The sequence below is a fragment of the Pseudorasbora parva genome, chromosome 2 (assembly GCF_024679245.1).
Source record: "Pseudorasbora parva isolate DD20220531a chromosome 2, ASM2467924v1, whole genome shotgun sequence".
NCBI lineage: Eukaryota > Metazoa > Chordata > Actinopteri > Cypriniformes > Gobionidae > Pseudorasbora > Pseudorasbora parva.
Window position 1 is genome coordinate 34,740,728 of NC_090173.1, and position 21,909 is coordinate 34,762,636.

Sequence of the window (21,909 nt, forward strand, 5' to 3'; positions counted from 1 at the left end):
CTTAGTAACCCATATCACATATTGAAATTGAACTACAGCTGGGGTAGAGAGAGAGGGAGAAAAAAAAATGTGGCCATGTGGAGGCAGTAGTAAGTCAGGCCTATCTTGACCATTGACTCCAGGGGAGATCTGAGCCGCTGCGAGCTGCCTGCATGACTCTCCCCAGATCGAAGATGGCGGTGTCCGTGTTCTCAGGCGTGCGTCTCCTCTCCATCGGAGACGCCAATGGAGACATACAGCGACATTCAGAGCAGCAGCCTCTGCGACTAGAGATCAAAACCAACCAGGACGCGGCTCTCATAAGCCTCTCGAACAGTAAGTAGATGCTGCCTTTAAACACTTTGCATCCGGCCTCAGCTGAGCGGTGTATCCTAGCTTAGCTTAATGAGAGTGTTGTGCGAGCGGCATGTGCGTGTGTTGCAACCCCTGGCTTTTGAGTTGTGATCTCAGATACGGCCATCGTGCCCGTGCATGCTCTCTAAAACATGTAAAGTTGCGGGTGCCAGGGGTTTGGTTGAAACATGCATGCCACAAACCACGTTGATCGTAGCATGTTAGCATCCGTAAACACTTCGTATTGTGTTAAGCTGCTTATAGTTAGCTGCTACCCAGCTAAACGCACGAGCCTCGACAATTCAGCACTGAGTGCGTTTCTACATTCTTAAATATACATTTTCTGTGCATTAGGTTTTTCCCAGATCCATGTCCTGTTGATCCAGACTTTCTTCCAGACGTTTTTAGCTGGCAGTATGTAACGTTAAGGGTTTGGATAACGTTAATGTTGATTGGCGCCTACATAGTTAGCCGCAGTCTAAACCTTCAGTCATACTGTTACGCTTCAGAAAGTGCAACAGAAACCCATTCAGTTGTGTTATGCACGTGCTTTATTTGTGTAAACATTTTGTTTATTGAAATTGTTTAACCTGGTTGGATGGTGCGCTGAATGGATGCTGCGAGTTTACTTGATTGATTGCGCACATCCCAAGCGCGCAGTTCTGCGCCAACTCTCTACTTTGACTATACTGTACCACCAAACAGCCCGGGTTCTCTTTCTCAAAGTGCAGAAAACATTATGAAAGTAATGTGAAATTACTCGGAGGTTTCTTACGGTAGCACCGTTTGGTCATTTATCTTTGTTCTGCGGGGAACAATAGCGGGTCCCCCGCCTCCTTTTCTCCAGTGTCCCGCCTGTTCATTCAGTGCTCAGGGCTTTTGTTTGGAGCCTCATGCTGCCGATGTCCCGTGGATGAGATGAATGTCTTTCTGAAACACATGCGTGACCCACATCCAATAGAATTTTTTTTAAAGTTTTATTTCTTTGAGCCCCACTTGCAGCTGCACCCTCAGCGTTGTTGTTTTTTTTCACCGAAAGACCAAGTTTAAGAGAAATTCATATGAGTGTGTGAGAGGGATTTTGGGCGTTTTTATGCATGAACGCGAGCTCTTAAATGTTCAATGTTGCGTAAACATTATAAACTGATGGTAAATGTACTGGAGTTTTTTCTCTCTTTGTTATTTCACAAAGAAATGTTTATTTTATGGACATATTAAAATGATTTACACTCGTGTGAAACACGCGTCGTTTGTTGTACATGCAGCAGGTCGCCCCTTTAGCTGCTTTGTTGACATCACATGGCCGATCTTGTTGTTCAGTTGACAGGTTTAAACATGATAAATGTATATGTGTTGTACACAGTGTCTCAATGTCCTTTACAAAGCATAAACAAAACAAAACTAATTGCGTGAAACTTTAAGGAAGTATGCTTTTCCACACTTGTGGTTATTCACGTTTGTATAGCAATTTGTTTCTTTCGCTTTCACTGTGGTATACCGGTTGCCTCTTTAGCTTGTTGTGAACAGTTGTTGTTTTTTTTAGTCGTTTAGGTTGTTTTTGGAGTCCAAAGAGCAAAGGCTTCAGTTATGAACAGTTGATGCCAAGAATCACTTCTGTTCTAAAGCTCAGATTTTCATTCAGTGCCACTGTTTGTCCCTCATTTCAGAGGCATTTTCTTGAGCTGCTGTAGAGACTTTTTGTTTTCAACTCAATTATATAAATACCAGCCTAATCTGTTTATGGAAAGAAAGCCTGACCTAATCCTACAACATCTGGGGCCTGTACCATGAAGCTGGTTTAGCTGGCTAGCCTGATTTGTTTAAGCTTAGTTTGTGCCAATCCTGGGTTTTAGGTACCATTAAAGTGGTTTGGCTTTTAGCTGTGTTCATCGCCATAGTAACTTATGCTCCACGGCTAACCTGCTCCAGGGCAGGTTATGTTCTGGATTAGAGATCTCAAACTTAAATTGGACCAATCAGCTGTGAGTAAAGTGACACACCTCTGATGCAGTAATGCCACTCCCCCTGTTTCTGCTCCAAATTAAAGGTCATTACATAGCAAATGGTTTTTAAAGACTAAAGCGTCTTGCTTTTAACAATGCTTATTTATAATAATATTAATTTTGAATGATTTACTTATAATTTATGTAATTATTATACCTTAAATCAATTACACATTTATCATTTTAGTTAATCAATCATTAATAGGTACTTTGTTAAAATTAATACATAAGTCATATAAATAACATCACCTGCATAAAGTCATATGGACAAAGTTTTAAAATCAATAAATAAAAATAGCCTATAAAAAAAAGATGCTCACTGAGCTTAAATGTTTTATTTTCTCTATATCAACTAAACTAACTTCATAACTTTTACTTGCATTGACGTATACAATTTTTTCTTAAAGTTGTCCTCTTTCATAAACAGCTTTTCTTCTTGCTGTGTATTTTTTTTATTTTTTATTCTTAATATTTTTCAATCATGCAATATTCTGCAGAAGAGAGAAATTAATCTCACTGATTGTCTCGCGAGAAGTGAATCTCAGTTCCACAACGTGTGATTGGCTGTTCACTGCTGATGTCACAGCTAAACTCCTGAAGTCAGGATCAAAGCCTGAGTTGACAAAGAAAGCTGATGATCAGCATCATGGGACCAACAAAGCCTTAATACAATGGTTTGGTTTTGTTAACTCAAAACTAATCCTGTAACCCTGAGTTTGTTAAACTGCCATCATGGTACAGGCCCCTGGGGAAATAAATGTCAAAATCCCTAATCCTGGCATTACTGCATACTGTTGCAGTGAATTAGAAGGCCAGGTTAATGTCTTTGACTAATTTAGTTTGCTTGGCTTCACTTTTGTTTAGGTTGTAGTAGTAACCTTTTAAGGAGCTAGTGTAGTTCATATTAAAGCTGAAGTGTATGTTGTAGTTGTTTTTATTGTTATTAAACACATTTTCTCCTGTCCCAGCTTAAAGTAATAAATCGCCTGTTAACATGTATGACATTCTTGTTTTATTTTGCTACACACACACACATTAAATTTGGCTTCCGATGTTTGGAAAAAATCTGTTGAAACATTCTTCTAAATATTGTTTGTCAAATAATTGATATCAAATAATAATTTGTCAAATAATGGAAATCAAACATCATTCTGTTTAAGGGACTGTCTGTTTGCTTTATATTAACAGTATGAATTAATTATCGTACATGCATATTTATATCCATGCAATGCTTTTCTCCACAGATGAGGAGACGTGTGTCTTTAAGTGTTCTGTATCGCGGGAGACAGAATGCAGTCGTGTTGGGAAGCAGTCCTTCATCATTACTCTGGGCTGTAACAGTGTCCTTCTGCAGTTTGCATCTCCAGCAGGTAGAGCTCACCTCCTTTTGCAAGTGCATCACCCTTTACAGTGATTTATCAGTTCGCTGAAACATTGAGACAAGCACAGCTGCAGTCGCTCATGGTTTACAATCACATTTAAATGATTATAGGCAAACCTGAATGAAGGGATAGTGTTATGAAGCATGTTATCTAATGTGTCCACTTTTGCTGTGTTTGCCAGATTTCTCTTCTTTCTATAACCTTCTGAAGAATTGCCGTGGACACAGGGGCGAACGTTCAGTCTTCAGTGAGAGGACGGAGGAGTCCTCAGCTGTACAGTATTTCCAGGTTTGTTTGGCTTCAAATTGACAGGCATATGGAAAGCGGGCATTTGAGGAACCTGTTCTTACTTATCTTAAAACCTCAAGAGATCTTTTTTTTAATAAGTAACAGTCATCCAAACTATTGTTTTAATTCTAATGTTCTCTTTTATGGTCTAGCATAAACAGAAGTGTTATGTTATGAATATATTTCTCTTTTTTTCTTTTTCTTTCTCAGTTTTATGGCTACCTCTCTCAGCAACAAAACATGATGCAGGATTACGTGCGAACTGGAACATATCAACGAGCAATTCTCCAGAATCATACTGACTTCAAGGATAAAGTACTGTATTTTTTTAATCTCAATTTAGAAAATAAAGGTCATTTTTTAGCCTGATTTTAGCCCTCTGTTTGAAGGGGTGTGTCTGCTGTGTTCAGTGTAAAGGCCCACTGCTGTGATTGGCTAACATCTTTGCATATGAAATCAGTATTACATGTGGAACTCTCTTGAAAACCATTACTAACTTTTTACCATTATGGCTGTTAAGATTAACTAACCTTGTGAAAATTGTTTATTATAGCATTATATTTAGGTCTACTCCTGTGGAATGAAAGGTTACAGCAATGCACATTGCAGCCGATGATAAACATGTCTGTTGAGCACATGAATGCAGTGATCACATGTCATTGCATCAAAATGCTTCTGTCAACTTACTGTACAAACACAATGTAAATAAGAGATTCATTGTGCAGTGTGGACACTGAAGGTTTAGTGAGAGTCCAGAACTGTTACTGGTAAACTTGCGCTGGGATTGACAGCTCCAGCTATTTTAAAGGGAAGATTCGTTGACCGCTTTCTGTACAGGATTTAATCACAATTTAATAACCGATTCTTTTGCAGAGATGCTCTTTGGTCACACTATTACGTCATAATGTGACACACTCTGAAACAAGTTGTTTTCTGAGCTTGGTTTCAATTAAAGCAGTTAGGACTAAAAAGGATGTTTTGAGTTCTGAAACTTAAAGGATGTTTTTATAGCATAATTACATGTCAAAAGATCAATTACATTTTTTTTTCTCAATTCATTACCCCTTTAAATGTACTTGGCAGAAAGTTGAGTGGTTTCAGAACTGCTATATCTGTGCTTATTGTAGCATTTTTTGTTCTGTTTTTATTATTATTCAGATTTTTTTTTGGCTATTATGACCTTGACTTTTAGCTTTAATGTCCAGACCAAAATATCTGAAACTGGAACAGCTGACTTATTACAATTTAGTAAAAAAAAAAGGCTCTTGAGTCTATAAAAAAGGTTATTCCTTTGTGAATGCTTCTCTGAAAGCATTATTATCTAAATGCATTGATTCTTGTTCTCATTCCTCTCTCTGTGTCCTTCTTGTCTCAGGTGGTGCTGGATGTAGGTTGTGGCTCTGGAATTTTATCATTTTTCGCAGCTCAGGCTGGTGCCCGTAAAGTGTATGCTGTGGAGGCGAGCACCATGGCTCAACATGCAGAGGTATGATGTATTCATATACAGATTCCTCAGTCATTAACAAACACTAGCCATTCATTATTGAGGTCAGTAATTTTTAAAGGGATACTTCAGCATTGGAAAGATTAATCTGTATTATGAGGTCAGTAATGTTTAAGAAAAGAAGTCTCTTGGCAAAGCTGAATTTATATAATGATTTGGGGCTCAAGACAAATTAAATCAGTACTGAAGCCATTTAATTCCTTGAATAAAGTTTAATAAATAATAATAAAGTTCAGTAATTTGGGAAAAATTGTAACATGTCTTTGTCACTTTTAATCTATGTAATACATCCTTAGTTGCTATAATTTTCTTTCCAAAAATCGTACTGACCCCAAAGTTATATGTATACATCAAAAATCACATTTAATCATTAATAAATGTGCAGGCAATTGTTTTGCTGTATACTGGTACTAAAATAAGTATGGATACAATGAATATTTGTATTATTAAAATATTTTATTAAGTATTGAGTAATGGAGAGAATCATTTTTACTCCCCTAAAAAGGATCAGAAAGCATGACAAACATGTTTTAGTATTAAACTGAAACCGAAAATGTGGTATTATGCCAAAGCCAAAAAATGTATATTGATAATCACAAGTCATTCCAATAGTGATAGTAGTACTAAAAATTGTGTCCACAGGTTCTTGTGAACAGTAACAGGCTATCAGATCGTGTTGTGGTGATTCCTGGGAAAGTGGAGGAAGTGTCCCTGCCCGAGCAGGTGGACATAATCATCTCGGAACCCATGGGTTACATGCTGTTCAACGAAAGGATGCTGGAGAGCTATCTACATGCCAAGAAATTCCTCAAGCCTAACGGTAAGAGAAAAAGGTTAATTCGATAAAAAGAACCAATCAGCTGAAGATTGGAACATGCTTGGTTACTAAGAGTGTTACAGAACACGAAAACACACTATGTACCTCGGTTTTGAAGTCATGGTTTTGTATGTTTTCAGTACAGCAGGTGGAACAATTGTTAGGTTTTTTTGTATTATTAACTCTCTCCCCACCAGTGTTTTTAGTTTCAAAAGTTTAATATCTCCCAGAATATTTTGATGTATGAATATCTGAACATGCAATATATCAAAAAAAAGAAAAGACCCTGATAATATTTAGATAATATTTTAGCTTCATTCATTTATTTTTACTTTTATTTTTTATTAACACTTAAATGTAAGTATTTTGAGCAAAAAGCTAAAAAAAAAATTGTCAGACTACATCCAGATCGGATTCAGAACGGTGATCAAAACACAGATGGAGCAGATCTAGTCCATCAACACCCCCAAAGTTTCCACAGTCATATACCACTCCCTGGGTCAATATTTCTTTCTAGGGGTGTCCCCGACTAAGGATTTACACATTCGAATCAGAATTTTCGAATCTCTCTATAGTCGACCGATAGTTGAATCATCTTTGTGTGTGTACACCATAGACCAGAAAAAATTAAACTGTATAAACGGGTTGGGAAGGGCAGGACACTAGTCAGCAGGAGGCTAAGACTATTTTTATTTTACTTTACACACGGCACACAGCCACCACTTTTAATAAAGTGATCAAAACTAGGCTACACTAGACACTCGTAAATTAACCGTTCTCTCATTTAAAAGCCGCGATCGAAACACAGAACATCACACAAGTATAAAGTTAAAAGAACATTTTGATAAATAAACCTAAAAAAATACCTGCCTAGAAAGGAAATGAACACTTTGAGTGCGGGGGGGTCGCACACACCGGACTGAAGCTCAGCGCCGTGTCTCAGGTAACTTATCTCACACCAGGCAGACGGGAACATTATATACGCATAAGCTCAAATTTGAATTGACTTCTAAAAGAAGAGCTGCACGATGAGTGTATTTTGTAGCACAGGGTGAAATCAGTATGTACATTCACGATTTGAGGGAAAATATAAATTTAATCGCCGCGGACAGGCGTCGAATGCCGCTGCCAGTGTGTAGCCTATGTGTTCAGATTTTAAAGGCGCGGCGCGTCCGGTGCGAAGCTATGTGCCCTTAAAGGGCCGATCGCTCGGCGCCGCGACACATCTTTATAACACTAATATTGGGCACCCCCTTATTGCCAAAATGGTATGATCCTCGTTTCATAACACCCGCGAAGATACGACCAGGAGATCAGTGGTCCAATCTGGGCCTGCATATCCATGCATCGAATCTTCGACTATTAGGGGTCAGCCCTATTTCATTCAATAACATTTATTTGCAGATTCATATGCTGTTTGTTTATGATCGCATACTTTTTCATATACATCTGCTTGCATATGAGATTGCTTGTTTCTGCTTCTTCTTTGTGTTTTGATCTGGAGAATTCTGTACTTGTTAAGGAGATGCACACTAATCTAATGCTATCTACTATATAGCTGATAACACTGAAAGCTGTATATCTCAAATGACAAGTTAACTCATTGAGTTAAACCGTGGTTTGATGAGTGAATGACCGCAACACCCACTGCAGTTTTTTGGTGCTGTTGTAATTTAGGGGATTTGAAGTGTTTACACTTTTGAATGCAAAATATTTTAGAATAAGGTAAGAATTATTGTGCTCTAATCCACTCCTTATATTTGATGTTTCTAGTGCCTTTGCTATTTTGCTGCTAGCTTATAATAGTATTTTGTTCCGTCTCTTTTCGTGAAACAACGGCCCAGGCCATTGTTGCACCTTGTGGAACAACTGATTAGCGTAATACAAAATGTAATTAAATGTGTGTGCTACCTGCATATACTATATTCGGGTTACAAAAAAATCTGGAGGCATGCATACTATTCTGTTGCTGATATTTGCGCAAAGTGCGTGGACCCTCACGTACGCATAAAAACCGAAGTATATTTTGGGTATTAGATGCAAGTTGTGGACTGACACATCGCATCTCAAATAACACATGCACCTGACAGTAGGGCAAACCACATAGGTTTATGATTAGTTTGTCACAATATTGGAATTTCTTTAATATGATACCTTGAAATTATTAGATTTTCTATACCACAGGGAAACTGCCATATAGATGTTTTTATTATCATCTCATGATTTTCTTTTTTTGTTGCAATAACCTTCACACAGCACAGGTATGGCTAAATTTACAAATAAAAAGACAAGTAAACAGTCAGTATTAAAATAAGAACTAAACAGTTTGCAAACGATAGCTTAAATAGAGTAGAATATATACAAAAAAATAAATACAGATGTAATATTCAGGTAAGAAATGATAGTTAATCTAGTATAAAAAAATACTGAAGTCTTCATTGTAAAAATTAAATGGCATTTAATGCTTACAAAAAGTGCAGTGATTTTGTTTTTTGATTAACATGAAGACAGCGGCAGGTTTACAAGGCTGCTGTCACTTTAAGAGCATCTGCACAGACCTTTTATACAAAATGTGCTGTGTATTTGACCGTTTTAGCGCAGTAAGCCAAAAAAAATCTAAATGTCATACTCGCAAGTTTTGTGAGATTCCTCTACTTTATATAGATCAGAGGTGCTCTGCACGTGCAGTGGTTAAAACAACAGCGTGTTTGTTTGGTACAGTCAAACGCCTAATAGTTCATCAATATATATTTATATCACACCTCTTCTTTTACAGGCAAAATGTTTCCCACCATTGGAGACGTTCACCTCGCTCCTTTTACAGATGAGCAGCTTTACATGGAGCAGTTTACGAAGGCCAATTTCTGGTGAGCTTTCTAAAAAGAGGATAAGGACATTGGGTTGGGAGGGAGTGAAGATACAAAATGTATGAGTGTGAGTAAATAAGCAGGCAGTCATGTAACGGGTAGCAGATGTTAAATGACAAACTCAAAGTGTAAATAAACTGTCATTTAGGACTTTAGCAGATGACTAAGATATAACTAGATGATTTCTTTTGTGTTTATACTTGATAAACTGACATTTCTTGTCTTTCAGGTACCAGCCATCTTTCCATGGGGTGGATTTGTCTGCACTGAGAGGAGCTGCGGTTGATGAATACTTCAGACAGCCTATTGTGGTGAGAAATGGAAGGGAATGACCAGCGGATAGGGTGTGCGCTAGTGAATTCGTTAGTACATGCTAGCTTTTTAGACTTAGCCACTGTTTGGAAAGTTCATAAGGCAGAAAGCCATAAAAACACATTAGCTTGTGTTTGTGCCTTCAGAGGAAAGATTATACTGATAAATAGTGTGTGAAGTATGAAGGTAACTGGAGATTTGTCTCCTCGCTGGCTATAGAGGCCTTGAGGGTAAATACGGACAGGATTGAGTTACGTACTTAAGCCCAAATGAGAACGGTGAGGATGTTTCTAGGAAATGGAGAAAGGCAGCATGCTTCATGGATTAGGCAAATGTATTCAATGTAGTTTTATGTAGGAGACGGAGAAGTATGTATGCTTGCTTTGTGCCCGTGATGAAAGGCCGGTGTTTTGTGGTCTGGGTTTCTGAGCTCACTGTTTGTGTGTGGTCAAGGGGTATGCAATAAATTTAGGTCCATCAAGGAAGGTTTATGAAGCATGTCTTTATGTGAACAAGAACGCATGCAATTTTAGTTGTTGGATCCTCGCAGTGTTTTGAAATCCATCAGAGCTACTTTTTCCCTTGCCCTTGAGACGCCAATTAACATGTCAATTGTGTGCTCTGTTTTCAGTCCACTGATTTCTACACATCATAATTATAATTTACATTCTGCGTGTGTGGTTTATATCCAGCAGTAGTCAGCTGTTCAGGCATTCATGGTGTCTGTAATGGTGTTACACTGCTGGGACAGTGACCTGCTGTGGTCTGGCTCTAGGGGGGGCTGTTGTAGCATCCTCCAGAGTTCAGGCTAAGGCAGGAGAGCCCTCTGAGCTAGGACTGAGTCTGATTAACTGTGGCTCAGCCCTTGACAAGAGGCCTCACAGCGCATCGTCCTGTTTGATTTGACCCGCCTCATCCTCCTCCGCATGCATGACTCCGTGTTACATTGGGATGTCTTGCATTTCTCATTTATTCTGTTTTCTTTCAGGACACTTTTGATATCAGGATCCTTATGGCCAAATCAGTGAAATACACAGTCAACTTTTTAGATGCTAAAGAAGAGGATCTTTACAAGTATGGGTCCACCAAATGCATCATTTCATTGCATTTAAATGCAGCCTTTTTATATAAAAATATGGTTAAAAAAAAGCATGTCTGCCTGTCAGTTTTTTTAAAATATTCTTCTTCTTTCTTGCTCTTCCTAGGATAGAAATCCCCTTCAAATTCCATATGATGCATTCAGGGCTTGTACATGGGCTGGCTTTTTGGTTTGACGTCGCATTCATTGGATCAGTGTAAGTTCCTACACATTCTCTTTATAAGTCACCCCTCTTTTCATGAGATGTATTTTAATGGACTGTCCCACTTTTAATGTAAGTTGAAAACTTTTTTTTAACGAAGTAAGCTCATTAAATGCTTATTTAGTGAGATTGCAAAAACATTTTACTGTAAAAAATCTGTATATCAAAAAAATCAAAAAATATCAAAAAAATGTATATTCAAGGGACAGTTCACCCAAAAATGAAAGTGTGATGTTTATCTGCTTACCCCCAGGGCATCCAAGATGTAGGTGTGTCTGTTTCCTCAGTAGAACACAAATTAAGATTTTTAACTCCAACCGTCGCACTCTGCCAGTCATATAATGCATGTCAAAGGGATGTTTTTTTTTGAGAGCCACTATTAGATTAAACAACACATACACATAGGAATCCATATTAAACTCCATGGCATGTGACGATACATTGATGTCTTAAGACACGAAACAATCGTTTATTGTGAGAAAGTATTTATTTTTTAACCTCATATCAGACAAATCTCATGCAGTGTTCCCAATGCCATTACTTCCGCCAGAGAAGGTCAAAATGACGTTGCAATCATAGAAATGTGTACATAGATGCCTCATTCAACCGATCTGCATAGGCACTGATGAGGTTTATATATAAATCTATGATCGCGCCAGGTTTTGACCTTATCTGGCGATTCGTCTGATATGAGGTTAAAAAAAATAACATAAATACAGTTCAGTTTGTATATAAATATAACATAACATAAATACTGTTCAATTTGTATATGAATATAACATAAATACTCCAATTTTTACGTCATGTGGACCCTTGTGCACACGGAAAGTATAACAGGATGCATGTACTATTGCAGCCTTTGCTAGTTAAAGTTGCTACTATATTTGGAGTTCTCCATGTGTGTTTTGTGGAATTAACGATAATGATTAATTCATAGTTAATTAGAAAGAAAATTGATTATTAATATATCTGAAAATGTACATCAATTGTAGGTAATTGTGTGGTCATTTATATTACATTTCCTCTTTTCTTTTTTTTTGAGGGAATATGATAATGTTTGTGATTTTGAAATTAATATTTGTATGTGAGGGGTAAGGCCTGGGTATTGTTCAAAATCTTTCGATCCGGTGCCAATTTCGATACCTTAGTTTTCGATACCGGTTCCTAACGATACTTTGTCATTCATGATGGAACGTTTTGTTTTGAAGAAGAACAGAAGAAAAGCGCTTCCACTAATAGACTGCCTAATAGATTTATAATTTTTGCCGCGCTACGATTTCCACTTGACTGCACTGCACATATCAGAAGATTATTAAGGAGGCAGATGACTTTGATGGAGGAATAAACAGCTTTACTCGCAAACTACAATTCATGTTAATCAATAAGGTGATAACCAGGACCGTTGTAAATCGAAATATATACGATTTATTCGAAAAGTGTATCCAAGTAGTAATAATTAGGTGTTTGCTGTCGTAATGATGACAGTAGCGCCACAGCTGTTGCGTGCTCTTACACTGTTAGTGCTCACTGCATGCGAACCGCGCTCTGGCCCAAACGAACCGCGCTTTGGCTCACCTCTTCCAAGCAGGCCAGGGCCGGCCAAATGAACCGCGCCAGAGCATGGAACGAAGCACTCACACTTGTTAAACAAACCAGGGCCAAACGTACCGTGCCAGGGCACGGAACGGAGCACTCACACTTGTCAAAAGAACCGGCTTTGGGGCTCAAACACGTTTAGGCACAGTTTAGAGCGCCTAGTGTGAGTACACCGCCGCCTTTGGTTGCAATGCTCTTATAGAATAATGCACTTTGCATCTACGTTTATAAAGTGTAGCCACACTTTAGACCGCTTTGGCATTGTAAAACGACAAGGTAGAACGCATGAGAAAAAAAACAACTACACTTGTGCTGTGTTTAGTGTGACTGTGAGTATCTTCAGAAATCCTCTCCGTCACGTGGTGGTGGACAGCAAATCACCAGTGCTTTAGGTCCTTACATACAAGTATGCTGCAGGCTCACACAGACAGCCGCTTTGCTTTTGGAACCAAAATTTGGCACAGAAAAATAAATAATTTTTCGATATTCATAGTATCTTTGTTTTTCGTTCAATACCATAAAAGTATTGCCGTTCGGTGCCCAGCCCTAGTGAGGGGAAAAAATGAAATGATTTCTAATCAGAATATTGTGACAGGTGTGCTCTTGTGCTGTGTCTCTGTGTACAGGATGACGGTGTGGCTCTCTACGGCCCCCACCGAACCCCTCACTCACTGGTACCAGGTGCGCTGTCTGCTGCAGTCTCCTCTCTTTGCCAAGGCAGGGGACACAATGTCAGGCACTGCACATTTAATCGCCAACAAGAGGTGAACACACACAATTCTTTATGGTAACCCTCAGGTTGTTAATGTCAGGTGGTTAACGTTTTCATTTGTTTCCACTTCCTCTTGCAGACAAAGCTATGACATTAGTATTGTTGCTCAAGTGGACCAGACAGGCTCCAAGTCCAGTAATCTACTTGATCTGAAGAACCCTTTCTTCCGGTGAGATGAAACCTTGGAAACTGATAAGAGTTTGTCTGAAACATGTTGCTTACGCTATGCTGTGTTCTGCAGGTACACGGGCACAACACCCACCCCACCCCCAGGGTCACACTATTCCTCCCCTTCAGAGAACATGTGGAACACTGGGGGAACCTATAGCATGAGCCAAGGCATGGCTGTGTCGGGTAGCTCTTACACAGTCATTCCTGACTTCTTTTCACATTTACATTAGTTGGCCACAATTCCTCCCATGCATTTGCTTTTGGATATTTGGAGTAATGTCACTGATTTTGTTTTTCTGTCTCTCTCTCTGTCTGTCAGGGATGCCTACAGCCTATGATCTCAGCACTGTCATTGGCGGAGGTGGGACAACAGTATCCCACAACAATCTCATCCCCCTTGGTACAGACACACACGCACGTATGGATATTTACACACACACACTCACACATACACACATATGCTGAGTGAAATGAGCTCTGGTGTGGTTCATTTAAAGAGACCATTCACCCAAAAATGAAAATTCTGTCTCTCCAAATCCATAAAACTTCAGTTCATCTTTGAAACACAAATATATCTGTAATATTCTTTCTTCCCTGTCCTGCAGAGGTTAGCGCTAAACTCTGTCTGCAGGACACTGGGGCTGAATCCGAAATGGCGCCCTAAACCCTCTCTTTTACTATCTTCAATCACTATTCCCTACATTAGTCCACTAATACAGTTCACTTAAAGGAGTGAGTGAATGAATGAATTCAGACAGCCGTTGTGTGTACATCGGCTGTATGCTTGTTATTGTTGTGCAATGTGGGATAGAATGAATGCATTCAATAATGTCCACTATGGTTTTTATCAGGGATGGAAATTAACTTTTTTGTCCACCGGCCACTGTGACTGGTGGATTTCAAAATCTACCAGCCACTCCATGTTTTTACCAGCCACTTTCTTGTTTCTAAACGACAATGTGCAACTGCATGTGAAAATTTAATACTACAAGCTCTACAATACTTAAGCAGTTTATTTAATCTCAAGTCTCAATGAAATACTAACATTTTCTCTATCTCTCTTATACACACACAAACCATGAACTGATATACATTTCATTAAATGAGTAGGGCTCTGTGCTCTGTGCGCTTTTTTTTTTTTACCTGGATGTGGCATTTGGATGATTCGTGATCTATTATGGCTTCCAGTTTTAGGTTTTTAGTCCCAACAATTAAAAACTATTCGTTTTGGCATCTTCTGAAGCGTGTTGACGACACACCGAGCAGAACATTGTCAGTAGGGATGCACAGAAATAAAAATTATTGGCCGAAACCGAAACACCAAAAGAAATTATGCCAACTATTAGTACTATTGCATTTATGGCTAATGCTGTGACTGTGTAACTTTACTAAAAATCAAGGCATTGCGATTGCATAAATTAATATTAAAGTTTCAAATATTAATCAATTACAAATTATGCAAATATTTATTTAGCACATTGCAACAATCCACAGTATAAAATACAATTACAACTAAAATGTTTAACTTGATCACTCATGTGTACATTTAATAATAGCTAATGTACAGGCCTAATGGCCTGCAGAAAGGTACAGAAATTAAATAAAGTAATCAAATGTAAAATAACTGCATATTTTAACTGTTTAAATTATAGATTAATCCTTATTAAACTTACAAAAGCTATTCAAGAGCAGTGAGTGATGTCCTTTTGTTTGACATAAAACAGACAGCAGTAAAGGCTACTGCCCCTTTAAGACCTAGTGCAGGGATATGCTCTTCTTTCTCGACTGTATAACGTTCTCTTGAGGCATATTCAGACTATGTCTGCTTGGATACTAATCAAGATGGACATGTTGACATACTTTTTGTGCGAGTTTGTCCATTTAAGCGCAAGACTTACTTGAAAGAGAACTCAAATTTTTGGGGGTTGGGTGGCTAATTGGGCTTAAGCCCCGAATGTTTTGTCAAAAGCCCCGAATCTTTTTGTAAAAAAAAATAAAAGTAATTTTGTATCATTTCCTCTCAGTCTTTCAGACTGGAGCGGCAAAAAATGAAACAAAAGCTCTATTACCGTGTGTGTGGCGGACGGTCGGCAATGCATCGCACATCACTCAGCTTGTTTGCCAATGCCAACTGGCAATAAAAACTAACGAAGAAGAATATACATCATCATCTTCGTCGTTGTCATCAGGTATTGGCGGGCTTTTGTATTTCACCGGCGTCGTAGTTAACTGTAGTTAACATGGACACTACACATTTTTTAAAAGGAACACTAAACCTCACCGGCCAGAGAGAGATTCTGCGTCAGACGAAAGTGTTACAGGTTTGTGAATCCACTGTTGTAACACTTGAGTTACATGACTGTATTGCTTGTTAGCTAGCGAGTTAACGTTAGGTTTTACTTATTAAGGCGAGACAGGTGAAAACATAGTTAATTTTGAGATTTTGGGCCAGTTTACTCCCTTAACATGCAAGCTTTCATGTCAAAATAAAAAAAAGGCAACATTACATATTTAAGGTGGTTATTTCATTATATTTTGTCACCGTGCGCCTTTAGATTTCTACCGGAAATCATCCAAAGTTACTCTAACGCGAGCTCCCGTGCCGTCTCCATTCACAGAAACATGTCATGCCTGGTATCATTATAAAGCTCTCAGTCTCACACACAGCGCTGTCCAAATATGGGCATTTCCTTTGTAGAACTAACCAACCGCGAAAGTTTGCAGCCGAAAACAACATCTGATTGGTCATGGATTCGGATGTAGCAAATTTGTCAGCTAAGCACAAAGTAAACCAAACTGAACTCTAAAGATTAGTAATGATGTTTACACCAAATTCCAATTTTACCCATGCAGGCTAACTTAAAAATATTCAGATAATGGTTGCCTTTTTTATTTTCCAGGGGTTAAAATTAGTCATCCTTAAAATTTTTGGTGTTTTGGATTCACTACAGTGCGAGAACAGTTAAATACAAAACAGGTTGTAGGCTCTACTGGGTGATTTAAATTGATAATTGAACCCCTGGTATAAAGTTTTGGAAGACTTGGATTAAACCACAGTATATGTATTACTTTTACAATGTCTTTTTGGACACATCCAAAACTTTGATACTTCAGTGGATGGACAAAAATGAAAAATGAGTGAATATAATATAAATATATAAAAATATCTTTAGTTATATTCTGAGGATGTAATGCAGGTTTGGAACAATATATGGGTGAGTAAATGACAGAATTCATTTGTTTTGGGTGAACTATCCCTTTAAAAAAACGAAATGCAGAGATTAAAAAAAAAAAAAAAAAAAAAAAAAAGGTTTACGATATTGAAGGGGCCACATCCTGAAGGACAACAGCTTTTAAGACGAGAGCTTATGTATTCTATATATTACTGGGGATGTCGGGAAAGAGTTGAATTTGGCTATAAAACATCTTTGGTGCAGAAAATGCAATTTATAATGGGACATCAGGGGGAAAAATAAATCTATGACCCCTTTAATTTATGCTGTTCATTACATGCTTATATTATTTATCTTTTCTAAAACCCTTCACATGACAATAAATAATTGTATATCATTTAAGATTTTCTATACTACAGTACTGTCAGTCTCCTTCAGCTTCATGTCAAGTTTCATTTTTTTTTTTTTTGGTAATCACATTTTGTTTGTGTATAAATTGAAGAGAGTTGTCTGTCTTTTTCCCCTCCAGTGAACACGGGGATTGTGAACCACACTCACTCCAGAATGGGCTCTATAATGAGCACCGGAATCGTCCAGGGTGAGTGTGTCTCTTCTCTAAACAAGACCTACACGTTTACAGATTAAAACAATTGTTCACCCAGTGAGGAAGATTCTGTCATTTACTCACCATGTTGTAACATAGACTTTTTTTAATCTCTAAACTTAAGAATTTTGTTTTTGCTTTTTAATGTTTTTGTCCATATATTGGAAGTCTTGAAGAGGCATTGAATGCTTTTTGAGTGAAAAGATTGAATTTGGGCTTTTATTCATATAGTTCTGCCAAATCGATTAATCACAGCCAAAATAAAACCTCATGTTTTTCAAGTCCCAGTAAACTGGAAGTAGCAAGTGAGTTTTCTTCAGTGCTGTGATGTATTTCCAAGGTTAACGGAATATTGAATAGAGGGCAGGGTTTGACTTCAGCGCTCCTCTCCATCTCTCACTCATAGCAGAATCACGGTTGGAGGGGAATGGTGTAGCGTTTTAAAACCAAAGCTGTCAAACTACTGTCATCTGAGAAGGAATGCCGTTTCCAGAACGGAAGTTACTTTTTTTTTTAAAAATTACCACGACAAACTATTTTTTTCTGTGTATTACCTAGCACGTTTTAATTGTTCACCCTAAGACCTGTAATATGTGCTAACAAAGTAAATTGGGTCAAATTTGATTTATTGAGAACTTTATGCATGTGCTGTGTATAATAATGTATAAATGCACACAAACTCGTGTACATATTTAAGATTTTTTTAATATTGTATTTAAATATATAAAGTATATACATTAATGTTTATATATGCATAATAATAAGTACATACGCATATATTAATGCAAACATAAACTTAAGTTAGATGCGATTTAATCGATTTGACAGCACTAATATAAACATTGATTGATGCAAGCTGTTGATGTTGCTTCATGCATAAGAGAAAAGCCTCATTGGTTTGAACTCCTGTGATGAGAGAAAAAATCTTAATTTGTGTTCTAAAGATGAACATTTGCTTTTTTTCTCACAGAGTGAACCCAAAAAATAAATAAAATAATTTAATTTGAATGTCATGTTGCACTAAACGTTTGTTCTTGGTGTGATATGAATAGGCATTTACAGTGTAGTGTGTGTTAGGTGCCTGCAGATAGATATATTGTATAATTCTCAGACCGTGTGGGTTGTATTTTCAAAATGCCTTGTTCAGTAAAAAAAGACAGTGTTCCAAATCCCATGTCTCCGGCATTCTATTCCTGTCCACTGTGTTCAGTTTTTATTGTATTTCTTTTTTATTGTATTTTTTAAAGCATCTTGCATAAAGCCCAACAAGAAATATCTGATCAGGGTCAAGTGAACCTGAAACCAGGCTAATTAATCAGTGTTTTACTGTAAATACTAAATAGCTAGTTCAAAAAAAAAAAAAAAATAGTATTGCACCCTAATGGTGATTTGATCTTTAATTTGTTCTCCTTATCCCAAAGTATACATAATTTGTTTGGCGTGAGCACTTTTACAAAGCATTCTCCAGTGTTTGTGCTATTTCTCTCCAGGAGTTATTATTGTTAAAAATCTTTTGTATTTGCACTAGAGTTCCAGGTAACTGTCTGCGCAGGACTGTTTTTTTTTTTTTTTTCCTCTCCTCCATCCCGCTAGGTTCTGTTCCGCACCCACCCACTCCCACTTAAAATTCAATGTGTTCACCTGCTTACCCGCTTTTCTTCCTGACCCGACTGATCCCACTACATTTAGACCTTATTTCACAAAAAATTAAATTCTTTCTCAATTTACTCACCCTCAAGTTATTCCAAACCTATATGAGTTTCTTTGTTCTGCCGAACACAAAAGATATTTTGCAGAATGTTTGTAACGAAGCAGATAGAGCAACCATTGACTATCGTAGTATGTTTTCTCTACTGTGGTAGTCAATGGTTGCTTTATCTGCTTCATTACAAACATTCTTCAAAATATCTTTTGTGTTCAGCAGAAGAAATAAACTCAAACAGGTTTGGAACAACTTGAGGGCGAGTAAATTGAGACAGAATTTTACATTTTTGGGTGAACTATCCTTTTAAATTTCACCTAAAGAAAGACAGTAACTGGGGATAACCAATATAACATGTTGGCTATACAGTCATTTTTGTCTTGGGATACTTTCAGCACCCCAAAAAAATGTCACAGAGAACAATAGGCTAAATCAAAAATGACATCTGTAACTCAAAATTATAAGCCAAAAATACAAATAAACAAACATTTTAGCTATAGCTACTGCAAAATTAAATATTTTTAACATCCATGCAAGAACAGAATGTCGCTGATTGATGACATATTTCATATTACCGAACGTACCTCCTCCAAAATTATGACCACAAAGGCTGAATATTCTCTCTCGTGGACAGGATGCAAAAAATGTATATTGGCAGGTTCAGGGCAGGGAACCGGGAACTGTTTGAATGGCTACATTGCAGGAAGTTTTTTTTTTTTTCACTTCAAGTTTAAGCGCAGATACGCTGTTTTCAGAGAATGTCGGGAGCGGCCGGGCTATTGTCTGACTGCCCTGCCCGCTCCCATCCAAAGTACACCAGAGTTACCGACCGCTACCGTCTTTGATTTGGAAATTGACTCCCGCACCGCGAGAATTCTGATCTGGTCTATTTGCAGACCTCTAGTTGCAGGTATCTCTTTACCACCTCGTCAATACAGGCATCAATTGTTGTTGTCTCCAGTAGTGCACAAAAATAGAAGTGTGAGCTAAGCTACACAATTAAATCTAGCTGCACACATACATGGTTTATCGTACACGCAAACTACGCTGAAGACAAATTTTACATAATGCGGAGTTGCACACCTTACCCATGACTTAAACATCTTGGATTCTAAGTGTTATAAATGCAAAGGATGTAATGTTGCTTATTGCTTTTATCTCTTCTCAGGGGCCACAACTGCCCAGCAGGGTCCCAGCAGCAGCAGTCCTCATTACCCCGTCACCAACCAGTTCACCATGGGCGGCCCGGCTATCTCCATGGCATCTCCTATGGCCATCCCCAGCAACACCATGCACTACGGGAGCTAAGGCCAAGAATCGGCCTCTGCATGTCCAATCCCCACCCCCCTACCCCCCACCCCTGCAGATCAACCGCAGCCAAATTCAGAATACCAAAACCAGTGCACCAGTCTCTGACCATCACTTTATAGTCTCTCTCGCTCTCTCTATATATATAGATATACATGTATACATATATATATTCTAAACTCTCTCTTTATCTCACTGGTGTTTTATTCTTACATATCCGTCCCGCGGCCCTATAACGTGAGCGTGCGCAGGCATTCGGCCAGTTCAACGCGTCTGAGATGTGTCATTGTTACTCTTCCCCTCCCTAGCCTCACGCAGCGCCTGCTCCACAACCAGCCACTGGGAGGCAGCACTTGTCTGTAAGCATGCTGAAAAAGCACAAACCAGAGACTCAAGACTCAACGGAAAGGACTCGGTCGCAGAAACGCTGTCGTCGGGACACGTCTTTTTTAATATATAAATGCTTTACAAATGTGCACATGTTCCCCCTTTAACTTCATGAACTCCCAGTTTTTTTTTTTAGCCGCACGTATGCCATCATTGACGGACTATTGATATGAATTTTAGATCTATTACAGGATCTTGCCACTGTTCCTAACAAGTCCAGCTATGTTGAACCTACTCTTCACTGTCTGGTTTTTTACGTTTCAACATCAACTGGCCATCGCATCTTGATTCTTTCAGCATGGGCCTTTGACGGCCACATTGACTCACCTAAATGTTCACGACCTCTCATCGCTCACCAGAAGAGATGGACACGTGCTGTAGATGCTCACAGAGTTCATTACGGCTACTAGCACAGTACCGCTGGATCCTGCCTGTAGACAAACATAGCATAGATAGAGATCGTCTTACTTTTCATTCCATTTCTGACTGTATTTTAATGTAGTGCAGTCCCAGATTTATGTATTTGCTTGGTGTTCCCTGAGGTGAATTCTGAGCATGGTTTATCGAGACCGCTTCTGTTGACCCCCTTCCGACTCCAACACGAAGCAAATCTGACTTATAAATTGGCGGATTCATTCTCAGTCAATTATAAGGACATAAAAGGTTTCGGGAATAAAAAGACCAGCAAAAAACCCTCCACTACCAGCCAAGGAGGACGACGGCGTGCTGGGAAGGACAGTCGGCAACTAGGGGGGAGAAGACAGAAAGATGAATGATATAAACAGTGGAGTCTGTGGACACACTGACCGCTGCAGCAGGACAACTGTTTGGAATTGCAGTATCCTAGTTTACATCCCTTGAACCTTTATTTTGTCAACTTCTGTGTGTTGTGAGACTCGTTGAGGAATGGAGGAGATCAAGTGATGCCTGACTAGCTATAACTTTCCTCCTCATTTCCTCCTCTCTCTCCTTCCCTTCCCACACCGGGGATATGATGATAACCCCATCAAAGACTTTAAAGACGAATGCACCGCTTCCAGTCAGTTTTTTTTTTCTGTTCATTTGGTTTGAAATAGCAACTTTCATGAGATCATGAGATGGAAAAAAAAGTGTCTGTTAGTTTGTAGAATTAACTTTTTGTTTTGGTTTCCTTTCACAAAAAAGCTACAGACAAAAAAAGGAGCAAATTAAATGTTGATGGAGAAGTCCCTACGTGTGGCTACTTACAGTAGCGTTTGTTGTTTTATGGGTGAGTGTAAAACAAGTATACAATCAAACTTAGTTTGAGGAATCGTGATCTGGATAGGTTGTAGATGGCTATAGAGTTTCTGCTTTCCAGTGAAGCAGATTTTGGAACAGATTTAAAAAATAAATAAATTCTGTACACTT

General features: G+C 38.4%; 1 protein-coding gene and 1 non-coding gene across 5 annotated transcripts; both read left to right on the plus strand.

Annotated features, from left to right (window-relative positions):
* The first annotated feature begins 90 nt into the window (after nt 1–90).
* On the plus strand, nt 91–21,728 carry LOC137041404 (histone-arginine methyltransferase CARM1). Of its 4 annotated transcripts, none has more exons than XM_067417659.1 (16): nt 91–315; nt 3,581–3,706; nt 3,900–4,006; nt 4,217–4,321; nt 5,382–5,492; nt 6,153–6,330; nt 9,104–9,194; nt 9,424–9,505; nt 10,495–10,580; nt 10,712–10,801; nt 13,030–13,167; nt 13,255–13,344; nt 13,417–13,529; nt 13,666–13,764; nt 17,049–17,117; nt 19,994–21,728. In XM_067417659.1, the coding sequence occupies exons 1-16, from the start codon at nt 153–155 to the stop codon at nt 20,131–20,133; spliced, it is 1,788 nt and encodes a 595-aa protein (XP_067273760.1). In that variant the 5' UTR covers nt 91–152; the 3' UTR covers nt 20,134–21,728. The 4 variants fall into 4 exon arrangements, with proteins under 4 accessions (XP_067273760.1, XP_067273769.1, XP_067273787.1 ...); XM_067417668.1 differs by having other exon boundaries at nt 13,417–13,514; XM_067417686.1 differs by having other exon boundaries at nt 92–315; nt 13,417–13,514; nt 13,666–13,746.
* On the plus strand, nt 10,194–10,391 carry LOC137057136 (small nucleolar RNA SNORA74). Its single transcript, XR_010900433.1, has one exon. It is a non-coding gene; the product is annotated as a small nucleolar RNA SNORA74 (small nucleolar RNA).
* Nucleotides 21,729–21,909: the final 181 nt, after the last annotated feature.

Coding starts and splice junctions, on each gene's coding strand:
- LOC137041404 (XM_067417659.1), top strand. CDS start 153: ATGACTCTCCCCAGATCGAAGATGGCGGTGTCCGTGTTCTCAGGCGTG. Junction 13,168..13,254: donor CATTTAATCGCCAACAAGAG/GTGAACACACAC, acceptor TTCCTCTTGCAG/ACAAAGCTATGACATTAGTA. Junction 13,530..13,665: donor CCAAGGCATGGCTGTGTCGG/GTAGCTCTTACA, acceptor TCTGTCTGTCAG/GGATGCCTACAGCCTATGAT.